We start from the raw sequence: 22,549 nt of genomic DNA, 5'->3' as shown, positions 1-22,549 counted from the left end.
TTGTTCAGGAGTCTCCTGTTTAGGCTAATCCGCAGCTTTCTCCTCATACGTCCCAATCTTCTGCAGTGCCCTGTGTTTTGTCTCAGGTTGGTTTTTCCTTGCAGGATATGGCTACCCATATATTCTCGGCAGTATCTGAGGCTTTCTCTGCTTTTCCTATGTTACAGGGGAAGCGCAAGAGGAAGTATAAGGTTTCTGAATACGTTGCAATTGTGTCTAGTGTTTCTTCTCATAAGTCTGAGGAGGAAGATACTTCAGTAGCATCTGAGGGTGAGATCTCGGATTCTGATAGTGTAAATCCTTCTGAACCTGAGGTTGTTTCCTTTAGGTTTAAGCTAGAGCACCTCCGTTTGTTACTCAAGGAGGTTTTGGCTACCTTGGATGACTCTGAGGCGTCAGTCATGGTTAATCCTAAGAAATCTAGTAACCTTAATAAGTTTTTTTGATGTCCCTTCCTTGGTGGAAGTTTTTCCTATACTAGATCGTGTTTCAGATGAGATTGCAGGAGAATGGGAGAAGCCTGGGATTCCTTTTTTCCCCTTCTCCAATTTTTGGAAGAGGTTTCCTATTGCTGATTCTATTAAGGAATCTTGACAGATGGTTCCTAAGGTGGAGGGAGCAGTTTCCACTCTGACCAAGAGGACCACTATTCCTATTGAGGACAACTGTTCTTTTAAATATCCTATGGATAAGAAGTTGGAAGCTTTGCTTAAAGATTTATGTTCACCAGGGGTATCAATGGCAACCGGCTGAATGTTTTGCTGCAGTTACTAGTGCGGTGGCATATTGTTTGATGCATTGTCTGATTCTATTCAGCAAGATACTGTCGGGGTGCCAGGAATCAGACTGACGAGAAGTGCAAAAATAATCACACCTTTATTAATAGCAAAAAATAATAAAAAGTCCACAAGTCAAATAACAAGCCAGGAGTCAAAACCAGAGCTGGTAGTCAGACGAGCCGGGTCAGGAGCCAAAGCGATTAGTCAGACAAGCCAGAATCAGGAACAAGGAAAACAGCAGAGTCAGGAACAAGCCAGGGATCAGGAACCAGGAAGGACGTCAGACAGCCAGTTAATACACAGGAACTCTCACAAACGGCTCTGAGACAACGCAAAGGCAAAGCATACTGAACAGAGGCCCTTTAAATAATAAGTGATGACATCACAATTCTGAGACTGCATCCTGTCTCACACAGATGATGCACGCTAGTCTGGCCATAAAAGGAAGTTCAGGAATTGAGCAGCATCCCCCACAATGCACCATAGTCAGCAAGAAAGGTGAGTAAAATGGCTGCCAGCAGCTCATGGCAAACAAAACAGGAAAAAAACCCTGACAGATACTCCTCTTGAAGAAATTCAAGATAGAATCAAGGCTTTGAAGTTGGCTAACTCTTTTATTGCAGATGCTTCTCTACAGGTCATCAAGTTGGGAGGTAAAATTTCTGGTTTTGCCATTTTAGGTTGCAGAGCTTTATGGTTTAAAATCCTGGTCTGCGGATGTGTCCTCTAAGTCTAAGCTTTTGTCTATTCCTTACAAGGGTAAGACCTTGTTTGGGCCAAGTTTGGCTGAGATTATTTCTGATATTACGGGGAGGGAAGGGGCATTCTCTTTCTCAGGATAAAAGAAATAAACAGAAGGGTCAGAGTAATTTTCGATCCTTTCGTAACTTCTTTGGTAAATCTTCCTCTTCTTCCTCCAAGCAGGAACAGTCTAAGCTGTCTTGGAATAAGGGGAAGCAGTCCAGGAAGCCTTTTGCTGACTCAAAATCGGCATGAAGGGTCTGCCCCCGATCTGGGAATCGATCTTGTGGGGGGCAGACTCTTTCTTCGCTCAAGCTTGGGTTCGAGATGTTAAGGATCTCTGAGTGGTAGATATTGTGTCCCAGGGTTACAAACTGGAGTTCAAGAATTTTCCTCCCAGAGGCAGGTTTCTTCTCTCCAGGTTATCTGTAAACCAGATAAAAGGAGAGGCGTTCTTACGTTGTGTTCAGAATCTTTCTGACATGGGAGTGATAGTTCTGGTTCAGGAACAGGGTCTGGGTTTTTATTCCAATCTCTTCGTCGTTCCCAAAAAGGAGTGAACTTTCAGACCTATTTTAGATCTCAAGAGTGTAAACAAGTTTCTCAGGGTTCCGTCTTTCAACATGGAAACTATTCGTTCCATTCTTCCTTTGGTTCAGGAAGGTCAGTTAATGACCACAGTGGATCTAAAGGATGCGTATCTGCATATTCCCATTCACAGGGATTATCACAGGTTCCTTAGATTTACATTTCTAGACAAACATTTTCAGTTTGTAGCTCTTCCTTTTGGTCTGGCAACAGCTCCCAGAATTTTTTCAAAGGTCCTGGGAGCATTGTTGGCAGTGCTTCAATTGAAGGTTGTTGCAGTGGCTCCTTATCTGGACGACATTCTAGTTCAGGCTCCATCTTTTCAAATAGCAAACTCCCACACAGAGTTGTTGTCTTTTCTGCGCTCCCACGGTTGGAAGGTGAATTTAGGAAAAAGTTCCTTATTTCTGGCTACAACAGTGGTATTTTGGGGGACCATTATAGATTCTCTAGAGATGAAAATTTTTCTGACAGAAGCAAGAAAGTCAAATATTTTCAATACATGTCTTGCTCTTCAGTCCCTTCCTCGGCTGTCAGTGGCTTAGTACATGGAGGTTATTGGTCTGATGGTTTCAGTCATGGACATCATTCCGTTTGCTCAGTTCCATCTCAGACCTCTGCATTTATACTTGCTCAGGCAGTGGAACAGGATTTATGCGGATCTGTCTCCAAAGATTGTTCTAGATCAGATGTCCAGAGATTCTCTTCCATGATGGTTGTCTCAGGATCTTCTCTCTCAGGGAACTTGCTTTTGCAGACCTGCCTGGGTGATTGTAAACACGAATGCCAGTTTGCTGGTCTGGGGTGCTGTCTGGGGTTAATTAAGGGCTCAGGGTCTATGGACTCGGGAGGAGTCAGTTCTTCCAATAAATGTTTTGGAACTGAGAGCAATTTTCAATGTTTTTCTAGCCTGGCCTCAGCTAGCTTCAACCCGGTTTATTAGGTTTCAGTCGGAAAACATAATGTCAGTGGCTTACATCAATCATCAGGGAGGAACTCTGAGTTCCTTGGCCATGACAGAGGTAGCCAAGATTTTTCAGTGGGCGGAGATTCACAACTGTTGTCTGTATGCTATCCACATTCCAGAAGTGGACAATTGGGAAGGGGATTTTCTGAACAGACAGACTTTTCATCCGGGGGAGTGGGAACTTCATCCAGAGGTATTTTCCAGCTTGAGTCTGTTGGGGGCAGCCGGAATTGGGTCTCATGGCATCTCGTCAGAATGCCATGCTCCCGAGGTACGGGTCGTGGTCAAAGGATCCTCAGGCTGTTCTGATAGATGCTCTGGCAGTTCCTTGGACTTTCAGTCTGGCATATGTGTTCCCTCCGTTTGCTCTTCTTCCTCAGGTCATTGCTCGGGTCAAACAAGAGAGGGCATCTGTGATTCTCAATGCTCCGGTCAAACAAGAGAGGGCATCAGTGATTCTCATTGCTCCAGCGTGGCCTTGCAGAATCTGGTTTGCAGATCTGGTGGAGATGTCTTCCCTTCCACCTTGGCGTCTTCTATTAAGGAAGGACCTGCTTCTGCAGGGTCCCTTCCTTCATCCAAATCTCGTTTCTCTGAAGCTGACTGCTTGGAGATTGAACACTTGATTCTTTCTAAGCGTGGTTTTTCTGAGTGAGTCATTGAAACTGATTCAGGCTCGAAAGCCTGTGACTAGGAAGATTTATTATAAGATTTGGCGTAAATATTTGTATTGGTGTGAATCCAAAGGCTACTTCCTAGGATTTTGTCTTTTTTCTCCAGGAGGGTTTGGAGAAAGTTTTATCTGCTAGTACCCTGAAGGGTGAAATTTCTGCTTTATCTATTTTATTGCACAAGCGCCTGGCGGATGTACCAGATGTTCATGCTTTTTGTCAGGCCTTGTTTAGAATTCAGCCTTTGTTTAAGTCTACTACTCCACCTTGGAGTCTTAATTTGGTTCTTAGAGTCCTTCAACAGGCTTTGTTTGAACCTATGCATTCTTTGGATATCAAGATGTTATCTTGGAAGGTTTTGTTTCTGGTGGCTATTTCTTTAGGCTCGAAGAGTTTCAGAGCTTTCAGCCTTACAGTATGAATTGCCTTTTCTTATTTTTCACTCTGATAAAGGTAGTTCTGCGTACTGCCTTGGGTTTTCTTCCCAAGGTTGTTTCTGATAAGAATATTAATCAAGAGATTGTTGTTCCTTCTTTGTGTCCTAATCCTTTTTCTCATAAGGAGCGTTTGTTGCACAACCTGGATGTGGTTCGTGCATTGAAATATTATTTGCAGGCGACCTAAGGATTTCCGCCTGTCTTCTTCTTTATTAGTTTTTTTTCTTCTGGGAAGCGTAAGGGTAAGAAAGCCACGGCTACTTCTTTCTTGTTGGTTGAGGAGTGTTATTCTCTTGGCATATGAGACTGCTGGTCAGCAGCCTACTGAGAGAATCACAACTCATTCCACGAGGGCTGTTTCATCTTCTTGGGCTTTCAAAAATGGAGCTTCTGTAGATCTGCTTTACAAGGCTGCGACTTAGTCATCTTTGCATACTTTTTCTAAATTTTTAAAAATTTGATACTTTTGCTTCAGCAGAGGCTTCTTTTGGGAGAAAGGTTCTTCAAGCAGTGGTGCCTTCTGTTTAGGTTAACTGTCTTGTCCCTCCCTTATCATCCGTGTCCTCTAGCTTGGGTATTGGTTCCCAAGAGTAATTAAGATGATCCGTGGACTCAGTATCATTAGAAAGAAAACCTAATTTATTTTTACCTGATAAATTTATTTCTTGACACAGTGAGTCCACGGCCCGCTCTGTTTTTCAGACAGTTTGCTTTTCTATAAACTTCAGGCACCTCTGCGCCTTAGATTACTTCCTTTCTCCTTTCCCTTTGGTCGAATGACTGGGGATTGTGGGTAGGGGGAGTGGTATTTAACAGCTTTTGCTGTGGTGCTCTTTGCCTCCTCCTGCTGGTCAGGAGTGATATTCCCAACATTAATTAAGATGATCCGTGGACTCATTGTGTCAAGAAATAAATACATTTATCAGGTAAGAATAAATTGTATTTTCATTGGTAAAGAAAAAAAGGCTATTTCTTTTTAGACTGAGTGAAAGCAAAAATGCTAAAAATTCTCTAGTACTTTGATGTTTTTTCTCTGAAATTCCTGGTAGTAAAGGAGTTAAGATTTTATTTCTATCAATGTTACTTCAAGGGATGTTTTGTGATTCAGACTGAACATTCCATTTGCTTCATTTTTTGACGAGATACCTAGGTAGGGGTCTGGAGCACTACATGGTAGGAAATAGCGCTCTTGCAAAATGCCTGCTAAATAGTGCTGCACACGTGTGCACTCCTGGACTTATGCCCCTGCTTTTTAACAAAAAGCTACCAAGAGAATGAAGAAAATGATATTATAAATAAATGAGAAAGTTGTCTGAATCATTGTTTCACGTCCCTTAGATGGCTGTGTTCTGTTTCACCAGGATTGGGGAATATTCAGAACCGTTGTGTATAGCTGTTTATCCCTGGGCTTTGTACAGTGGCACATAGTGCAGCCTTACGGCTTAGTCACTGAGATTTGTGCCGAAGGCCACTGGGTGTCACCAGTGTTTTCCCTAACTTTATAACCTGTGCGCGCTAAACATAGCTGTGCACAAGGCACACAGAATTATATTATGTAACTCACATACTGTCATGGCTCTGACCTAACAGAATTATTAAAACGTTTATTGTATATTGTTATCAAAAGAACATTTAGTGATTTATTATAATGTGACAGACTAGTAACTGTGTTCATTGTTTTATTTTGTGTGCGCACGTGCCTAAGAAGGAAGAGAGTAGTGCGTGAATCTTTTTTATTTTGTGTGCGCACGTGCCTAAGAAGGGAGTAGTGTGTGCCTCGTGGTTTTTTTTTTGGGGGGGTTTTTTTTTTTGTGCGCCTGTGCCTAAGAAAGGAGAGAGTAAGTGTGTGCATCGTTTTGTGTGTGCACGTGCTTAATAATGGAGTAGTGTGTGCCTCATTTTATTTTGTGTTTACGCGTTCCTATGAAGAAGAGTAGTGTGTGCACGTGCCTAAAAAGGAAGAGAGAGTTGTCTACAAATGGTACAAAAACAGGCTTTAAAACCAGTTTTCTGAGGCCCCTAGGGACTGGCTTTATATTGTACTTGATAAGGTGTCATTCCTTTGCCTGCCATAGTGACCGCCATGTGTTTCCCAGGTCCTGCGGAGAGTCTCTTTAAAGAGTCTTATTACCAGCTGATGAAGACAGCGCTTCGAGAGGGCGGGATCCTCTGCTGCCAGGGTAAGAATTGTGTGTCGTCCGTCCCCAGACCAGCAAACTGTAGCCGTCTGCTTTCCTCTGTAATCCTTTTGTCCTTGTTACAGGCGAGTGCCAGTGGCTTCACCTTAATCTGATAAAGGAGATGCACCAGTTCTGCAAGTCTCTTTTCCCCGTGGTGGAATACGCTTACTGCACAATCCCTACGTATCCCAGCGGGCAGATCGGATTCATGCTGTGTAGCAAAAACCCTGTGAGTCTCCCCCTTATCCCCTTAAACAGTTAGCAATATGTTTCTCTATTTGAAAACTCTGTAGGAAAATGCACAAGGGAATTGCCGCTGAATCATTTAAAGTGATGGTAAATCCTAGTGTTTGTGAAACGCTAGGATTTTCCATCGTAACAAATAAAGGGGACTTTCATTCATGAAGTATAAAATTCTTCATTCTTAAAGCCCCTTTATTTGTTAGCAGTGTTTGCTGCGCTGCTAAAGGCAGCCCACGGCAGAAAGCTATTTGGCCGAGAGGTGACGTTTTCACCTCTTAGCCAATAGCCGTGTGTGAAATCCAGCTTGGCGCCGTGTTTTGCGGCTAACAAATAAAAAGGGGCTTTCAGAATGAAGTATTTTATACTTCATGAATGAAAGTCCCCTTTATTTGTTACGATGGTAAATCCTAGCGTTTCACAAACGCTAGGATTTACCCTCACTTTAAGAACGCAGAAGTCAGCTTTGAAGTATACAGCCATGGATAATGTGATTAGAAGTGTTTTATGCTACACACTGTGATTGCTTCTGCTTACAGATCCTCTAGGTAAACGGAGTGCAAATGGCGTAATGTGCGAAACCTCATCAGCACCGGCGCAAATCATGCTAGTCACGTGCATAGATTACCATTAGAATAATGTCCCTTTAATACAGAATCTGATCTGTTGGAATAATTAGTTTTTTTTTGTGTTAATTGAAGTTACTTAGTTGCAGAGCTCTGAAGTTTAATTATCTGCGTTTCGTTTCTTTGTGTTCTGAGTTTTTTAAACACACAGTGATGGGAATTCAGATAATTACTGCAAGTGAATAAAAGCAATTTGCCTTCTATTGTACAAAAAGTGCAATGCTGCCATAGATCATAACCAGGAGAAGAGATTCTAACTGACAGAGGCTTTTCATTGTGTCACAGCACTTGTTAGCAATACGGCCTCCATGTATTTAGTGCTCCATAGACCATGAAATGTGCACCTGAGTCAGGAGCAGTGCGTGGGCAGCATTATCAGCAACTTATCCCCAGGGGGTCATCTAATCCAGCCTGTCAGCCGTGCCGCTTGGTCCCTAATGTAGATAAATGGTTGTGTAGAAAGTACCCCTCATTAGCAGGTGCTGGCAATACAGGAAGTCAGTCTGGTCGCTGGACTCGCTCCTGTAGCCATAGTATATCAGTTTTTTGTTCAGGGATCCTCTCTGTGTAAAGACACCACACTTGGCTCAGGAGTCCTCGCCAATTACCTAATGAGATGTAGTTACAGAGCAGATGGTTAAGTGCTGTTTAATTTACAGATGTCTTCTCTGCAGGTTATGTGCTTTTCCTACACTTGTGCTTCGTGTTCAAGTGATTATTATTTTTTATTATGTTAATTATAAGCCATGAACTGCAGAAATAACTCACCTGTCAGAATTGTTAAAGGATTATAAAAGTTTGTATAAATGGCAAAACAAAAAACATAATTATAAAGAATGATTAAATAGCAGCCGATTCAATTTAAGCTTGAAAAGAAGCTTCTTTATTTATAAAATATATCATTTAAATCCCTGTTTGGCGTCCCATATTCCTGCCCACAAAATAGTCATTTCCAGACCATTCCATAACGGCTACAAAATTACTACAAATTTGCATTTAAGTTTTTGCTTTGCACACTTCAGAGCGTATTTTCGTGTGCGCTTTTTAGCAGATAAATTCAGTGAGTCTGTTTTACGGTTCTTTCTAGTTTGTTTGCTGAACACTGTGTCTTGTTTCCTGTTTGCATCTCTCCTTCAGAGTACCAGCTTCCGGGAGCCTGTGCGCCAGCTCTCGCAGGAACAAGTGGACGCAATGAACCTTCGATATTATAACTCCAGTGTTCACCGAGCAGCATTTGTATTGCCCGAGTTTGCACGGAAAGTAAGAAAACTAAACTTAACATTTTATTGTAGAGGCAAAACCGGTTCATTATTTCGTACAGCTCACGTTTTATGTATTTTCATGCACTTGTGTTATTGGTCACAATATGTTTTTGTCCTTCTTGTCATTGGTTATTTTGTGCTGTATGTAGAGTATATGTTTCATGATTCAGACAGTGGTAATTTTATACAGCTTTCCAATCTGCTCTCTATTGATTGGTGATTTGGCTTCATATGGTGAGGGACCACGGGCTCCTGTTTTCTAAGGGGAAGGCAACATGCGCCTCTGTGCTGGACATAGGTACTACATAAACCTAGTACGCTGGACAAAGTACCTACATCTATTTGGCACAAGGGGTTAACAAAGGATACCAAGAGAACTTGGCAAAATGTATAATAGAAGTCAATTAAAAAGTTGTTAAAATGTCACTCTGTCCAATTCATTTATTTAGTTTTTACCTTACTGTCCCTTTAAATAAGTAGATTGTTAAAACTGTCCATCCTTTGTTGTATTTTTTTTTAACCCTTAGACAGCTGTAGAGCTGCAACGCTTTACTTAAAGGGATACTGAACCCAAATTTTTTCTTTCATGATTCAGAGCAGCAATTTTAAGCAACTTTCTAATTTACTCCTATTATTTTTTTCTTCATTCTTTTGGTATCTTTATCTGAAAAAGCAGGAATGTAAGCTTATGAGCTGGCCCATCTTTGGTTCAGAACATGGGTACATGTATCCACCAATCAGCAAGCACTACCCAGGTGCTGAACCAAAGATGGGCCAGTTCATAAGCTTACATTCCTGCTTTTTCAAATAAAGATACCAAAAGAACAGAGATTTCTCCAACATTGGTGTGTCCGGTCCACGGCGTCATCCATTACTTGTGGGATATTCTCCTCCCCTACAGGGAAAGGCAAGGAGAACACACAGCAAGAGCTGTCCATATAGCTCCCCCTCTGGCTCCGCCCCCCAGTCATTCTCCTTGCCGCTCTGAACAAGTAGCATCTCCACAGGGATGGTGAGGAGTTTGTGGTGTTAGTTGTAGTTTTTTATTTCTTCTATCAAGAGTTTGTTATTTTAAAATACTGCTGGTATGTACTATTTACTCTGAAACAGAAAGAGATGAAGAGTTCTGTTTAAAAGAGGAGTATGATTTTAGCAGCAGTAACTAAAATCGATTGCTGTTCCCACACAGGACTGTTGAGCTGAGAGAACTTCAGTTGGGGGGAACAGTTTGCAGACTTTTCTGCTCAAGGTATGACTAGCCATTTTCTAACAAGACTGTGTAATGCTGGAAGGCTGTCATTTTTCCCTCATGGGGATCGGTAAGCCATTTTCTTAGACTTAAAAAGAATAAAGGGCTTATTATGGGCTATTAACTGGTGGACACTCTTAAGGGCTAAATCGATTGTTTATTTAAGTTTTTGTTTGAAGTGGATTTCACACTTTTATTATTTGGGGAACGTTTTTTATCGCCAGGCACTAGTTAAGACACCTTCCCAGTCAGGAAGGGCCTTTCACTGTATTAGGCAGAGCCTCATTTTCGTGCCATTATTGCACAGTTTCTTTTAAGTACAGTGCATGCAGATGCATGTGAGAGGGTCTGGTGTCCACTGAAAAAGTTCCTAGAAGGCTTGAAATACCCCCCTGGGATAGTTGAAGTCACAACAAAGGCTGTGGCTGGGACTGTAGTGGGGTTAAAATTGCAAACGGCTCCGGTTTCCACATTTTAAGGGTTAACAGCGTATTGGGGTGCAATACTTTGAATGCATTAAGACACTGTGGTGAAAATTTGGTAAAGATTGGATAATTCCTTCATAGTTTTTCACATATTCAGTAATAAAGTGTGCCCTGTTTAACATTTAAAGAGACAGTAACGGTTTTGTTTTAAAACGGTTTTTGTGCTTTATTAACCAGTTTAAGCCTGTTTAACATGTCTGTACCTTCTGATAGATCATGTTCTGTATGTATGGAAGCCAATGTGGTTCCCCCTTCAAATATATGTGATAATTGTGCCATAGCGTCCAAACACAGTAAGGACAGTATTGTCACAAATAGTAAGGTTGCCCAGGATGATTCCTCAGATGAAGGAAGTAGAGAGAGTTCTACATTTTCTCCTTCTGTGTCTATACCAGTTATGCCCGCGCAGGCGACCCCTAGTACTTCTAGCGCGCCAATGCTTGTTACTATGCAACAATTGACGTCAGTAATGGATAACTCCATAGCTAATATTTTATCCAAAATGCCAGCATTTCAGAGAAAGAGCGATTGCTCTGTTTTAAACACTGTAGAGCAGGAGGGCGCTGATGATAATTTTTCTGTCATACCCTCACACCAGTCTGAAGTGGCAGTGAGGGAGGGTTTCTCAGATGGAGAAATTTCTGATACAGGAAGAATTTCTCAGCAGGCAGAACCTGATGTTGTGACATTTAAATTTAAATCAGAGCATCTCCGCGCATTACTTAAGGAGGTGCTATCTACTCTGGATGATTGTGACAATCTGGTCATCCCAGAAAACTTGTGCAAGATGGACAAGTTCCTAGAGGTCCCGGTGCACCCTGATGCCTTTCCGATACCTAAACGGGTGGCGGACATAGTGAATAAGGAGTGGGAGAAGCCAGGCATACCTTTTGTCCCTCCTCCTATATTTAAGAAATTGTTCCCTATGGTCGACCCCAGGAAGGACATATGGCAAACAGTCCCTAAGGTCGAGGGGGCGGTTTCTACACTAGCCAAACGCACGACCATTCCCATTGAGGACAATTGTGCTTTCAAAGATCCTATGGATAAAAAATTGGAGGGTTTGCTTAAAAAGATTTTTGTACAGCAAGGTTACCTCCTTCAACCTATTTTGTGCATTATTCCTGTCACTACAGCAGCGTGGTTCTGGTTCGAGGAACTGGAAAAGTCGCTCAGTAGGGAGACTCCGTATGAGGAAGTCATGGACAGAATTCACGCACTTAAGTTAGCGAATTCCTTTATTTTAGACGCCGCTTTGCAGTTAGCGAGATTAGCGGCGAAAAATTCAGGGTTTGCAATTGTGGCGCGCAGAGCGCTCTGGCTAAAGTCTTGGTCGGCGGATGTATCTTCCAAGACAAAATTGCTTAATATCCCTTTCAAAGGTAAGACCCTTTTTGGGCCAGAATTGAAAGAAATTATTTCAGACATCACTGGGGGAAAGGGCCATGCCCTCCCACAGGATAGGCCTTTCAAGGCTAAGAATAAGTCCAATTTTCGTTCCTTTCGCAATTTCACTCGGCAGCCTCTAGACAAGAGGGTAACGCTTCCCAGACTAAACCAGCTTGGAAACCAATGCAAGGCTGGAATAAGGGTAAACAGGCCAAGAAGCCTGCTGCTGCTACCAAGACAGCATGAAGGGGTAGCCCCCGATCCGGGACTGGATCTAGTAGGGGACAGACTCTCTCTCTTTGCTCAGGCTTGGGCAAGAGATGTTCAGGATCCCTGGACACTAGAAATAGTCTCTCAGGGTTATCTTCTAGAATTCAAGGAACTACCCCCAAGGGGAAGGTTCCACATTTCTCACTTATCTTCAAACCAAATAAGTAGACAGGCATTCTTACATTGTGTAGAAGACCTGTTAAAGATGGGAGTGATACACCCAGTTCCAACTGTGGAACAAGGTCAGGGGTTTTTACTCAAATCTGTTTGTAGTTCCCAAAGAAGAGGGAACTTTCAGACCAATTCTGGATTTAAAAATTCTAAACAAATTTCTCAGAGTTCCATCGTTCAAAATGGAAACCATTCGAATAATTTTACCTACAATCCAGGAGGGTCAATATATGACTACCGTGGATTTAAAGGATGCGTATCTACATATTCCTATCCACAAAGATCATCATCAGTTCCTAAGGTTCGCCTTTCTGGACAAACATTATCAGTTCGTGGCTCTCCCATTCGGACTAGCCACTGCTCCCAGAATTTTCACAAAGGTGTTTGGGTCCCTTCTAGCGGTTCTAAAACCAAGGGGCATTGCAGTGGCACCTTATCTGGACGACATTCTAATTCAAGCGTTGTCTCTTTCCAAGGCAAAGGCTCATACAGACATTGTTCTAGCCTTTCTCAGATCTCACGGGTGGAAGGTGAACGTAGAAAAGAGTTCCCTGTCTCCGTCGACAAGAGTTCCCTTTTTGGGAACAATAATAGATTCTTTTGAAATGAAGATCTTCCTGACAGAAGTCAGAAAGTCAAAGCTTCTAAACGCTTGTCAAGTTCTTCTCTCTATTCTGCAGCCTTCCATAGCTCAGTGCATGGAAGTAGTAGGGTTGATGGTTGCAGCAATGGACATAGTTCCTTTTGCTCGAATTCATCTAAGACCATTACAACTGTGCATGCTCCAGTAGACAGGATCACCTGTCTCAGGGAATGAGTTTCTGCAGACCAAAGTGGGTCATTGTCACGACCGACGCCAGTCTATCAGGCTGGGGCGCGGTCTGGGATTCCCTGAAAACTCAGGGTTTATGGTCTCGGGAAGAGTCTCTTCTCCCGATCAACATCCTGGAACTGAGAGCGATATTCAATGCTCTCCGGGCTTGGCCTCATCTAGCGAAGGCCGGATACATAAGATTCCAGTCAGATAACATGACGACTGTAGCTTACATCAACCATCAGGGAGGAACAAGGAGTTCCTTGGCGATGAGAGAGGTATCCAAGATCATCAAATGGGCGGAGGATCACTCCTGCCACCTATCTGCAATCCACATCCCAGGAGTAGACAACTGGGAGGCGGATTATCTGAGTCGTCAGATTTTCTATCCGGGGGAGTGGGAACTCCACCCGGAGGTGTTTGCCCAGTTGACTCAATTATGGGGCATTCCAGACATGGATCTGATGGCGTCTCGTCAGAACTTCAAGGTTCCTTGCTACGGTTCCAGATCCAGGAATCCCAAGGCCACTCTAGTGGATGCATTAGTGGCGCCTTGGTCGTTCAACCTAGCTTATGCGTTTCCACCGTTCCCTCTCCTTCCCAGGCTTGTAGCCAGGATCAAACAGGAGAAGGCCTCGGTGATTCTGATAGCTCCTGCGTGGCCGCGCAGGACTTGGTATGCAGACCTGGTGAATATGTCATCGGCTCCACCATGGAAGCTACCTTTGAGACAGGATCTTCTAGTACAGGGTCCATTCGAACATCCAAATCAATTTCCAAGCAGTCAGCTGCAGAGAAATTAGAACGTTTAATTTTATCCAAGCGTGGGTTTTCAGATTCAGTGATAGATACTCTGGTCCAAGCCAGAAAACCTGTGTCTAAAAAGATTTACCATAAAATATGGAAAAGATATATCTGTTGGTGTGAATCCAAGGGATTCTCCTGGAGTAAGATTAAAATTCCTAAGATCCTCTCCTTTCTCCAAGAAGGTTTGGATAAGGGATTGTCGGTGAGTTCTCTAAAAGGACAGATTTCTGCTTTATCTGTCTTGTTATACAAACGACTGGCAGCTGTGCCAGAGGTACAAGCTTTTGTACAGGCTTTGGTCAGAATCAAACCTGTTTACAGACCCTTGACTCCTCCTTGGAGTCTAAATTTAGTTCTTTCAGTTCTTCAGGGGGTTCCGTTTGAACCCTTACATTCCATAGATATCAAGTTGGTATCTTGGAAAGTTTCTGTTTTTGGTTGCTATTTCTTCTGCTAGAAGAGTTTCTGAATTATCTGCTTTGCAGTGTGATCCACCCTATCTGGTGTTCCATTCAGATAAGGTTATTTTGCGTACCAAGCCTGGTTTTCTTCCAAAAGTTGTTTCCAACAAGAATATTAACCAGGAAATAGTTGTTCCTTCTCTGTGCCCAAATCCAGTTTCAAAGAAGGAACGTTTGTTACACAATTTAGATGTAGTCCGTGCTTTAAAGTTCTATTTAGAAGCAACAAAGAATTTTAGACAAACCTCATCCTTGTTTGTCATTTACTCTGGTAAGAGGAGAGGACAAAAAGCTATTGCTACCTCTCTTTCTAGCTGAAAAGCATTATCCGATTGGCTTATGAGACTGCCGGACGGCAGCCTCCTGAACGAATCACAGCTCACTCCACTAGGGCTGTGGCTTCCACATGGGCCTTCAAGAACGAGGCTTCTGTTAATCAGATATGTAAGGCAGCGACTTGGTCTTCTCTGCACACTTTTGCCAAATTTTACAAATTTGATATTTTTGCTTCTTTGGAGGCTGTTTTTGGGAGAAAGGTTTTGCAAGCCGTGGTGCCTTCTGTTTAGGTAACCTGATTTGCTCCCTCCCTTCATCCGTGTCCTAAAGCTTTGGTATTGGTTCCCACAAGTAATGGATGACGCCGTGGACCGGACACACCAATGTTGGAGAAAACAGAATTTATGCTTACCTGATAAATTACTTTCTCCAACTTTGTGTCCGGTCCACGGCCCGCCCTGGTTTTTTAATCAGGTTTGAAATTTTTTTCTTTTTCTTTATACACTACAGTCACCACAGCACCCTATAGTTTCTCCTTTTTCTCCTAACCGTCGGTCGAATGACTGGGGGGCGGAGCCAGAGGGGGAGCTATATGGACAGCTCTTGCTGTGTGCTCTCCTTGCCTTTCCCTGTAGGGGAGGAGAATATCCCACAAGTAATGGATGATGCCGTGGACCGGACACACCGTTGGAGAAAGTAATTTATCAGGTAAGCATAAATTCTGTTATTCATAGGAGTAAATTAGAAAGTTGCTTAGAGCAGCAATTTTATCTGATTCCTGAAAGGAAAAAAATTGAGTTTTATATCCCTTTAAGTTCCTGCACCAGACTCATTATGTAATGGAGGATACCTGCCCTCCTACGTATGCTCAGCGCTTATATAGCTCTCTGACGCCTGGTAATTGTCTTTATATTCTTTTAAGCCTCTTCCTCCTCTCTCCCTCAGGCACTCAGCGATGTGTGACGCAGCCAGTGGAGCCGTCTCTTTTGGGAACGTTTTAATCAGAGAGTACAATCCTCTCATGAGCACGGGAAGCAGGACCTGACACTAGTGGTTACTGGCTTCATTCCATTGCTGGGAACTGTATTTACCTCTCAGGCTTACTCTATGGGTACAATACCATGTATTACTTAAGTGCCTAAGTTACGCTAAGCTGCTATAAAGAACTGGTGTTAAATCTATTTAAATAAACGTGCTGCCTCTGCCTGATACGCTCTCTGTATTGTGCTAGGCGCAAGCTGTTGCTGCAGTGCCGGAAAGTTCTGCGGATAATTCCAGCTGCTGGGAGGTTTTGATTAGAAATAAATAAGATCGGAGGATCAGACAGAAGTGCACGGTTTACTACAGAAGCATCATTTGACTTTAGTAAAACATCTGATTTAGTTTGTACTAGTTCTTCATTACAGCTTATTATAACAACGGTAATCCCATGTCCCTTTATCCCTTCATCCCTCCAGCTGAAAGGGTTAAACTGGAGCTGCCTCGACTTGTAACCCTTTCACTACCAGTTATATCAGTATATATCCTCATGTACCTGTATATTTAATATCAAGACTCCTCCATAAGACAGACCCTGATGCTGCTAAACCCACCCTCTTCTCTTTGCCCAAGTCACTAGCATCACCCATGATGGTCATTAGGTTGGGACAAGGGCCAGTGCGAAGAATTATTTTAACCCCACCCCCATTACGCCTGTTTTATGTATGATTATATATAGACCGAACTGAAGCGCTGCTGGCCTAAGACGCTACAGTCTGATTTACAAAGTCTGTAATTGTATCAGTTTGGTGATGGAGTAAACCTAATCACGTGTTTTAAGTACTTCAGAGAGCATGAAAACCAAAAGTCTAATACAGAGGAACAGTTAAGTGTTAAATGTTTGTGTTAATTTTTTTGTTTTGTTTCAAAAAAGGTTAAAGGGACATTAAACTCAACATCCGTTTAAAATGTTTAGGCAAATACAAAACCAAGCATTGTTCCATCAGTATTTGTCCTGCATACTTGCGTATGCTAGGCAGGTATTGGTCAGAGCAGTGCACACACAGCACGTTTTTTTGTTAGGGATGTATACATGGACTATTCTGGAACTTTTTTCTAGTAAAATTACCATTTTAAATGTTTGTTTTTAAAATTATGTATTTTTGTTTAATGCTAATTGTGACGGATACCCCGACTGAGTAGCTCCACCAAACGGGTCCTGCTTCCTCCCTGCCGACTGCAGCTATGTAGCTGGCAAGTGACCACAGCCTGTAGCCACCCCTGATGCCCGACAGCACCATTACTCAGGGTCCCACCCTGTGGCAGACTCTGGCTACCCAGACTAGGTAGCTCTGCCAGAGGGTCCTTCTGCCTGGAACAGGCTGCTATGTAGCCCAGGAAAGTGATTCTAGCAGGAGCCCACACAAATAACTAGACAGACTAGCATTCAGGTGAAACAAGAACTGATTTTATTGAGAAACACACAACTCATCTTGATAAGACGCTGGACAATGCCCCAATTTTCCCGCCATTCCCGCCCCTACAGACAGGCTGGCACCTCCATAGAAGCCACAGGCCCAGGACCCAGGGGTGGCAGTTTCGGGGTGATCCCGGTGGAGCGGCGGCACTTCCAGGGTGTCATTTTAAAACTCTCTGTCCCCAGATGCCACAGTCCAAAAATCAGCATGATTCGTTACTGGGGACCGGAGTTAGTCCGTTGAAGTTATGGGGTTAGGGGTGTCCAAAACCCCTGGTTCCCAAAGGAGCTCCCCTCCGGTAATTCCCCCCACCTCTTGTCCTCCCTAGGGGCTACTAATCCCCGCAAGAGCGGAGCTCTGGGGCACATGGTTGCTGGAGCGACCAGTGGTAAAGTTAGCGGGTGTCCTGTGGCCGACCGAGAGTTCCAGGTGCCTGGCCAGCCTGAGAGGAGTTAGTCGGGTGTCCGTTGTGAGGTGGCCGACAGGGAGTTCCAGGAGCCCAGCCAGCCTAGGAGGGTTTTCCTTATACACCAGCTCTTCACAAAACAAGCAAACAAAAGCTTCCAGAGATTGTGGTTGCTCTGAGGAGCCCAAAACCACTGAGAAACGGGTGAGGTTGTAAGGGGGGTGGGGGGGGTAGCCTTAGCTGTCTGGTATCCGTGACATCTCCCCCACTCCAGTTCGGCAGTCCTGGCTAGACCCTTAACGGGTCAGCCTGGGGCTGTCTGACGGTGGCCCTCCACTTCTCGGTTGCTGGGAGAGGTTCTCATCTCTCCAGAGCTTGGGGCATCCTGGGGGGTTCCCTAGGCGCAGGGATAGTCACATAAGGCAAAGTCCCGAACAAGTTTGCTAAGGCCGGCTCCCAAACAATTGCTGTCCCACAAGTTCCGGTGTCCTTAAGTTCCATGGCCACACTGCTTCTCTCTGTGACACTCTGTTTAGTACCTGCTGACCCACCCCAGACCGGAGTGGGAGGTTGCTCCTTGGTGGGGCAGGCAAAGCTCGGGTGCCCAAACATGTGGCACCAATTGTATAAGCTTTTATCCTCCTTGCCTAATTCAACACCTGCCCCCGGTGAGAAATACTCTGGGACAAGAAAAGGGTAGAGACCCTGCCAAGCTACTGAGGGGAGAGACCGTCTGTCTCTTATCCCGAGAAGGAGATCTACCGCTGGGGAGGGAGGTCTCAGGGGATGGCACTGCCGCTGGGGAGAGAGACCGACTGTCTCCTCTCCCAGGAAGGGGTTCTGTGTAAGAGGAGGGAGGACGCCTACCTCCTCTCCCTTGTTTCCTGGAGCTGTTACAGGTGCTGGCTGATGCCGGCGGCTCTCTGTTCTGTTGCCAGCGCTTCTGCTGTGGTGGCTCCCTGGTCCAAGACCATAAGCTTGGAGCCAGACTGCTGATCGGGATCCAGCAGCTCTGCATATGCCAGTTCCCATTCCTGGACATTCATAAAATTCAGATCGGCTTCAAGCCAAGGCACTTCCGAGAGATCCAACAGTCTGTCTCGGTACCTGCAAATTTCAGCCAGTCTTTCGTCCGTCTTATCCCCAAAGTCGGGGTCCTTTAGCATCTTTTCAAATAGTAATCCCGGGCCGCCAAAGCCCTCTGTGGGGTAGACCTCCTCTAGCTATGACCGCACATGCATAGCATACCACTGGAGGGCTCGGTAGCTATCCTCCAGCGCCATCTCTGTCTGGACCAGTCAGTGTAAAGCTGTTCCTCCCTGGGCTGCTCTCCCAGAAAGGCATTTGTAAATCTAGCTGGAGCCAGTACCTTTCCAAAACAGTCCCGCTCCTGTTGGAGAGCCTTCCTCCAGAGTCGCTGACGGAAAAAGTTCCTCTCTTCCCACTCGTTCTGTGCAGAACCAAGACCTTACAGCGGGGCCAGCGCCTCTGGCATTCTCCATCGGAACTCGGCCTCCATGGTTACCGGTTACTGTGGAACATCTCCTCTGTCAGCAGGAACCATGTGGAAGAAGCAGGTCCCACCGCTGCCAACCAATGTGACGGATACCCTGGCTACCCCGACTGGTTAGCTCCGCAAAACGGGTCCTGCTTCCTCCCTGCCGACTGCAGCTATGTAGCTGGCAAGTGACCACAGCCTGTAGCCACCCCTGATGCCCGACAGCACCATTACTCAGGGTCCCACCCTGTGGCAGACTCCGGCTACCCAGACTAGGTAGCTCTGCCAGAGGGTCGTCCTTCTGCCTGGAACAGGCTGCTATGTAGCCCAGGAAAGTGATTCTAGCAGGAGCCCACCCAAATAACTAGACAGACTAGCATTCAGGTGAAACAAGAACTGATTTTATAGAGAAACACACACATCTTTTATACACACAACTCCTCTTGATAAGATGCTGGACAATGCCTCAATTTTCCCGCGATTCCCGCCCCTCCAGACAGGCTGGCATCTCCATAGAAGCCACAGACCCAGGGGTGGTGGTTTCGGGGTGATCCCGGTGGAGCGGCGGGGTGTCATTTTAAAGCTCTTGGTCCCCAGATGCCACAGTCCAAAAATCAGCATGATTCGTTACAGTCCGTTGAAGTTATGGGGTTAGGGGTGTACAAAACCCCCGGTTCCCAAAGGAGCTCCCCTCCGGTAATTCCCCCACCTCTTGTCCCCCCTAGGGGCTACTATTCCCCAAAAGAGCAGAGCTCTGGGGCACATGGTTGCTGGAGCGACCAGTGGTAAAGTTAACGTGTGTCCTGCTGTCCTGTGGCCGACCGGGAGTTCCAGGAGCCTGGCCAGCCTGAGAGGAGTTAGGTGGGTGTCCGTTGTGAGGTGGCCGACCGGGAGTTCTAGGAGCCCGGCCAGCCTTAGGAGGGTTTTCCTGGTCATACACCAGCTCTTCACAAAACAAGCAAACAAAAGCTTCCAGAGATTATGGTTGCTCTGAGGAGCCCAAAACCACTGAGAAACGGGTGAGGTTGTAGGGGGGGGTGGGGGTAGCCTTAGCTGTCTGGTATCCGTGACACCAATCTTTTAAATAAATATGACTTTAATGTCCCTTTAATTAAAACGCATGATTTCTGCATGTCCATCTAGTACTGCTGTATACAAGTTCATTGTTTACCTGGGGCTACTTCCACAGCTGTATTGGTAGATAAGGGCTGGCCTCCAAAACCATAACATGAGACACTGGCGTGATAAAACATGTTAATGTCCCAAGGATCAACGGGTGATGCCCATACTCAAGCCCTTGTGTGCTGGGGCTTAATTCACTAACACAACATCCTTTCTCTGCAGAAGGCTGTGATGGCTTTAATTGCTTGATATGAGTTACACAAGCTCTAAGGTCTTTATTGCTGCTATCACCTGCAATGGACAATTTATCATACTGAGTGTGGCAATTGCACCCCGTTTATTACAGACTTGTGACTACTGTGCATAAGCCGTCTATACATAGTGGACACAAACCATCTTGTTCAGCAATATCTGTAGCAGGGCCGGGAGTAGGGATGTGACATCAGGTGACAAAGAAGCTACTTAACCCAAGAAGTATATGGCGCGACCGTCTGTAGTACGGCGCTGCCGCTGTTTTTATGGATCACCACGGACTGGAGAGGGACTTCGCTTCAGTAAAGTACCAAGATAGTGTTATGGAAAATATCAATATTACAAAATGCAATCACTTAATGTTTTTCATTAAAGAAAGAAGAAAACCAAACTTGAACAAAACTGACTCATAATGTCTTTGTCGTCTTTATATTGAAATGTCTTACTTTATTAATGCACCAAAGGGACATACAATGTTTAGTAGGAAAATAAACTTTGCAGTACATATTTTTTTTTTATTGTATATTAAACACAAATGATAAATATTGGTGTTTTAAGAAAAGGGGCATTTGAGAGTATTTATGGGCTATAGCCCATATCCTTATTGCAGCCTTGTGCTACCTCTCACTTGCATGTGCCACGTTGTTTAGCTGCTTGTGCAACTTAAAGGGATATTAAATTCAAAATTAAATCCGTAACAAAAAGTTAAATGAATGTAAAATCAGTTTTGCATTGTAAACAGTATTTATTTTAGACCAATTTCTTGTACTTTACCCCTAAAATAACAATTGTCTTTTCCACTCCCCCCAGAAAGGCTGGTGTAGACTTAATAGGATGTGATGCTCTAACTATTTCTATTATGTATATAAAAGAGCAGCAGTTAAGCCTAATAATGCGCTTGGTCACCAAAACATGTGGTGCAGACATAAAACTATATATATATATATATATATATATATATATATATATATATATATATATATATTCCATTAATATTTGTGACCACTGCTATCTGGGATAGTCTATTGCTTAAAGGGACAGAGTTCTGTGAAATAGTTTTTCCATTTTTGAGTTTCCAATAAATTGTTATACCATCTGCAGGGTATAAAATGTATGAGAAATTGCAGCTTTAGATTTATTTTTGTACCCCATTAAAATGGGTTGAGCTTGCAGCAACAGGTTTTCTTTAACCTATGCTTAAAGTGATGGTAAACTTTAGCAAATGCAAATATATCTAATCTTTGCCTTTAAAAAAAGTAATCCGTTATAAGGGTCAAATCCGTGCCTATAGTAGTGCCCACTTCTGAACCATTCCAATGAATCTTCAATCAGTGTGTTTGTGTGTGTATTATGACACTCTTGAAGTCGAGCCTTTAGGAAGCCTATGTAGAGACGTGGGTGGGACTGATCTCTGTCACAGCCCATCCAAAAGAGGAAATGTAGTGGGGCGAAGGAACAGAAGATACCAAGCAGAATTATGAATCTTTTATTATAAAATATATTCAAACTTTTTTTTTAAATAATAATTTGGTTTTGCTTATACTTTAATATGTTAAAGGGACAGTCAAGTCCCAAAAAAACCTCATAATTCAGAAAGAGAATGTAATTTTAAACAACTTTCCAATTTACTTTTATCATCAATTTTGCTTTGTTCTGTTGGTATTCTTAGTTAAAAGCTTAACCTAGGAGGTTCATATGCTAATTTCTTAGATCTTGAAGGCCGCCTATGCATTTTATAGTTTTTCACCACTAGAGGACATTAGTTCATGTGTTTTATATAGATAACATTGAGCTCATGCACGTGAATTTACAGAGGAGTGATCACTGGCTAAAATGCAAGTCTGTCAAAAGAAGTGAGATAAGAGGGCAGTCTGCAGAGGCTTAGATACAAGGTAATCACAGAGGTAAAACGTGTATTATAACTGTTGTTATGCAAAACTAAGGAATGAGTCATTTAGGGATTATCTATTAAAACAACAAAAATTCTGGTGTTGACTGTCCCAAGTGTGATATTTACCATCACTTTAAGTACAGAAACTTTTAAAATAGGCAGGGATACCACAGGAAAATCAGCTATTTAAAATGCCAAAATAAAGTAAAAGGAGCCAATTGTAAACTATTTAGTACACTCCAGCAGGTAAAATGGATCATTGGAATCAAATTAGTGGTGGTGAAAAAATAGGGTAAACTGTCCCTTTAATGCTGATTATAGTGCCCCTCCCCCTTTTATATTCATAGCAGTATTACATTTTATACAAATGAGTTGTTTATATTTATAGCAGGATCACATTTATACTAATAAAGTTGTGTTTATAGCAGGATCACATTTATACTAATAAAGTTGTGTTTATAGCAGGATCACATTTTATATTAAGTTGTGTGTTTATAGCAGGATCACATTT

At 43.5% G+C, this 22,549-nt stretch overlaps 1 protein-coding gene across 1 annotated transcript in view; it reads left to right on the top strand.

The window, feature by feature from the left end:
- Window positions 1-20,553, top strand: part of SRM (spermidine synthase) — a 100,448-nt gene extending 79,895 nt beyond the window's left edge. Inside the window, exons 5-8 of the mRNA XM_053691442.1 lie at window positions 6,280-6,363; window positions 6,447-6,592; window positions 8,367-8,489; window positions 15,359-20,553. Of these exons, the coding sequence (XP_053547417.1) occupies window positions 6,280-6,363; window positions 6,447-6,592; window positions 8,367-8,489; window positions 15,359-15,376 (371 nt within the window). The 3' untranslated portion in view covers window positions 15,377-20,553. The remainder of the gene's footprint in view (window positions 1-6,279; window positions 6,364-6,446; window positions 6,593-8,366; window positions 8,490-15,358) is intronic.
- Window positions 20,554-22,549: the final 1,996 nt, after the last annotated feature.

This window comes from Bombina bombina, chromosome 8, assembly GCF_027579735.1.
Source record: "Bombina bombina isolate aBomBom1 chromosome 8, aBomBom1.pri, whole genome shotgun sequence".
NCBI lineage: Eukaryota > Metazoa > Chordata > Amphibia > Anura > Bombinatoridae > Bombina > Bombina bombina.
Note: the sequence above shows the minus strand (reverse complement) of the source record. Positions and strands in the feature narration are given on the sequence as shown.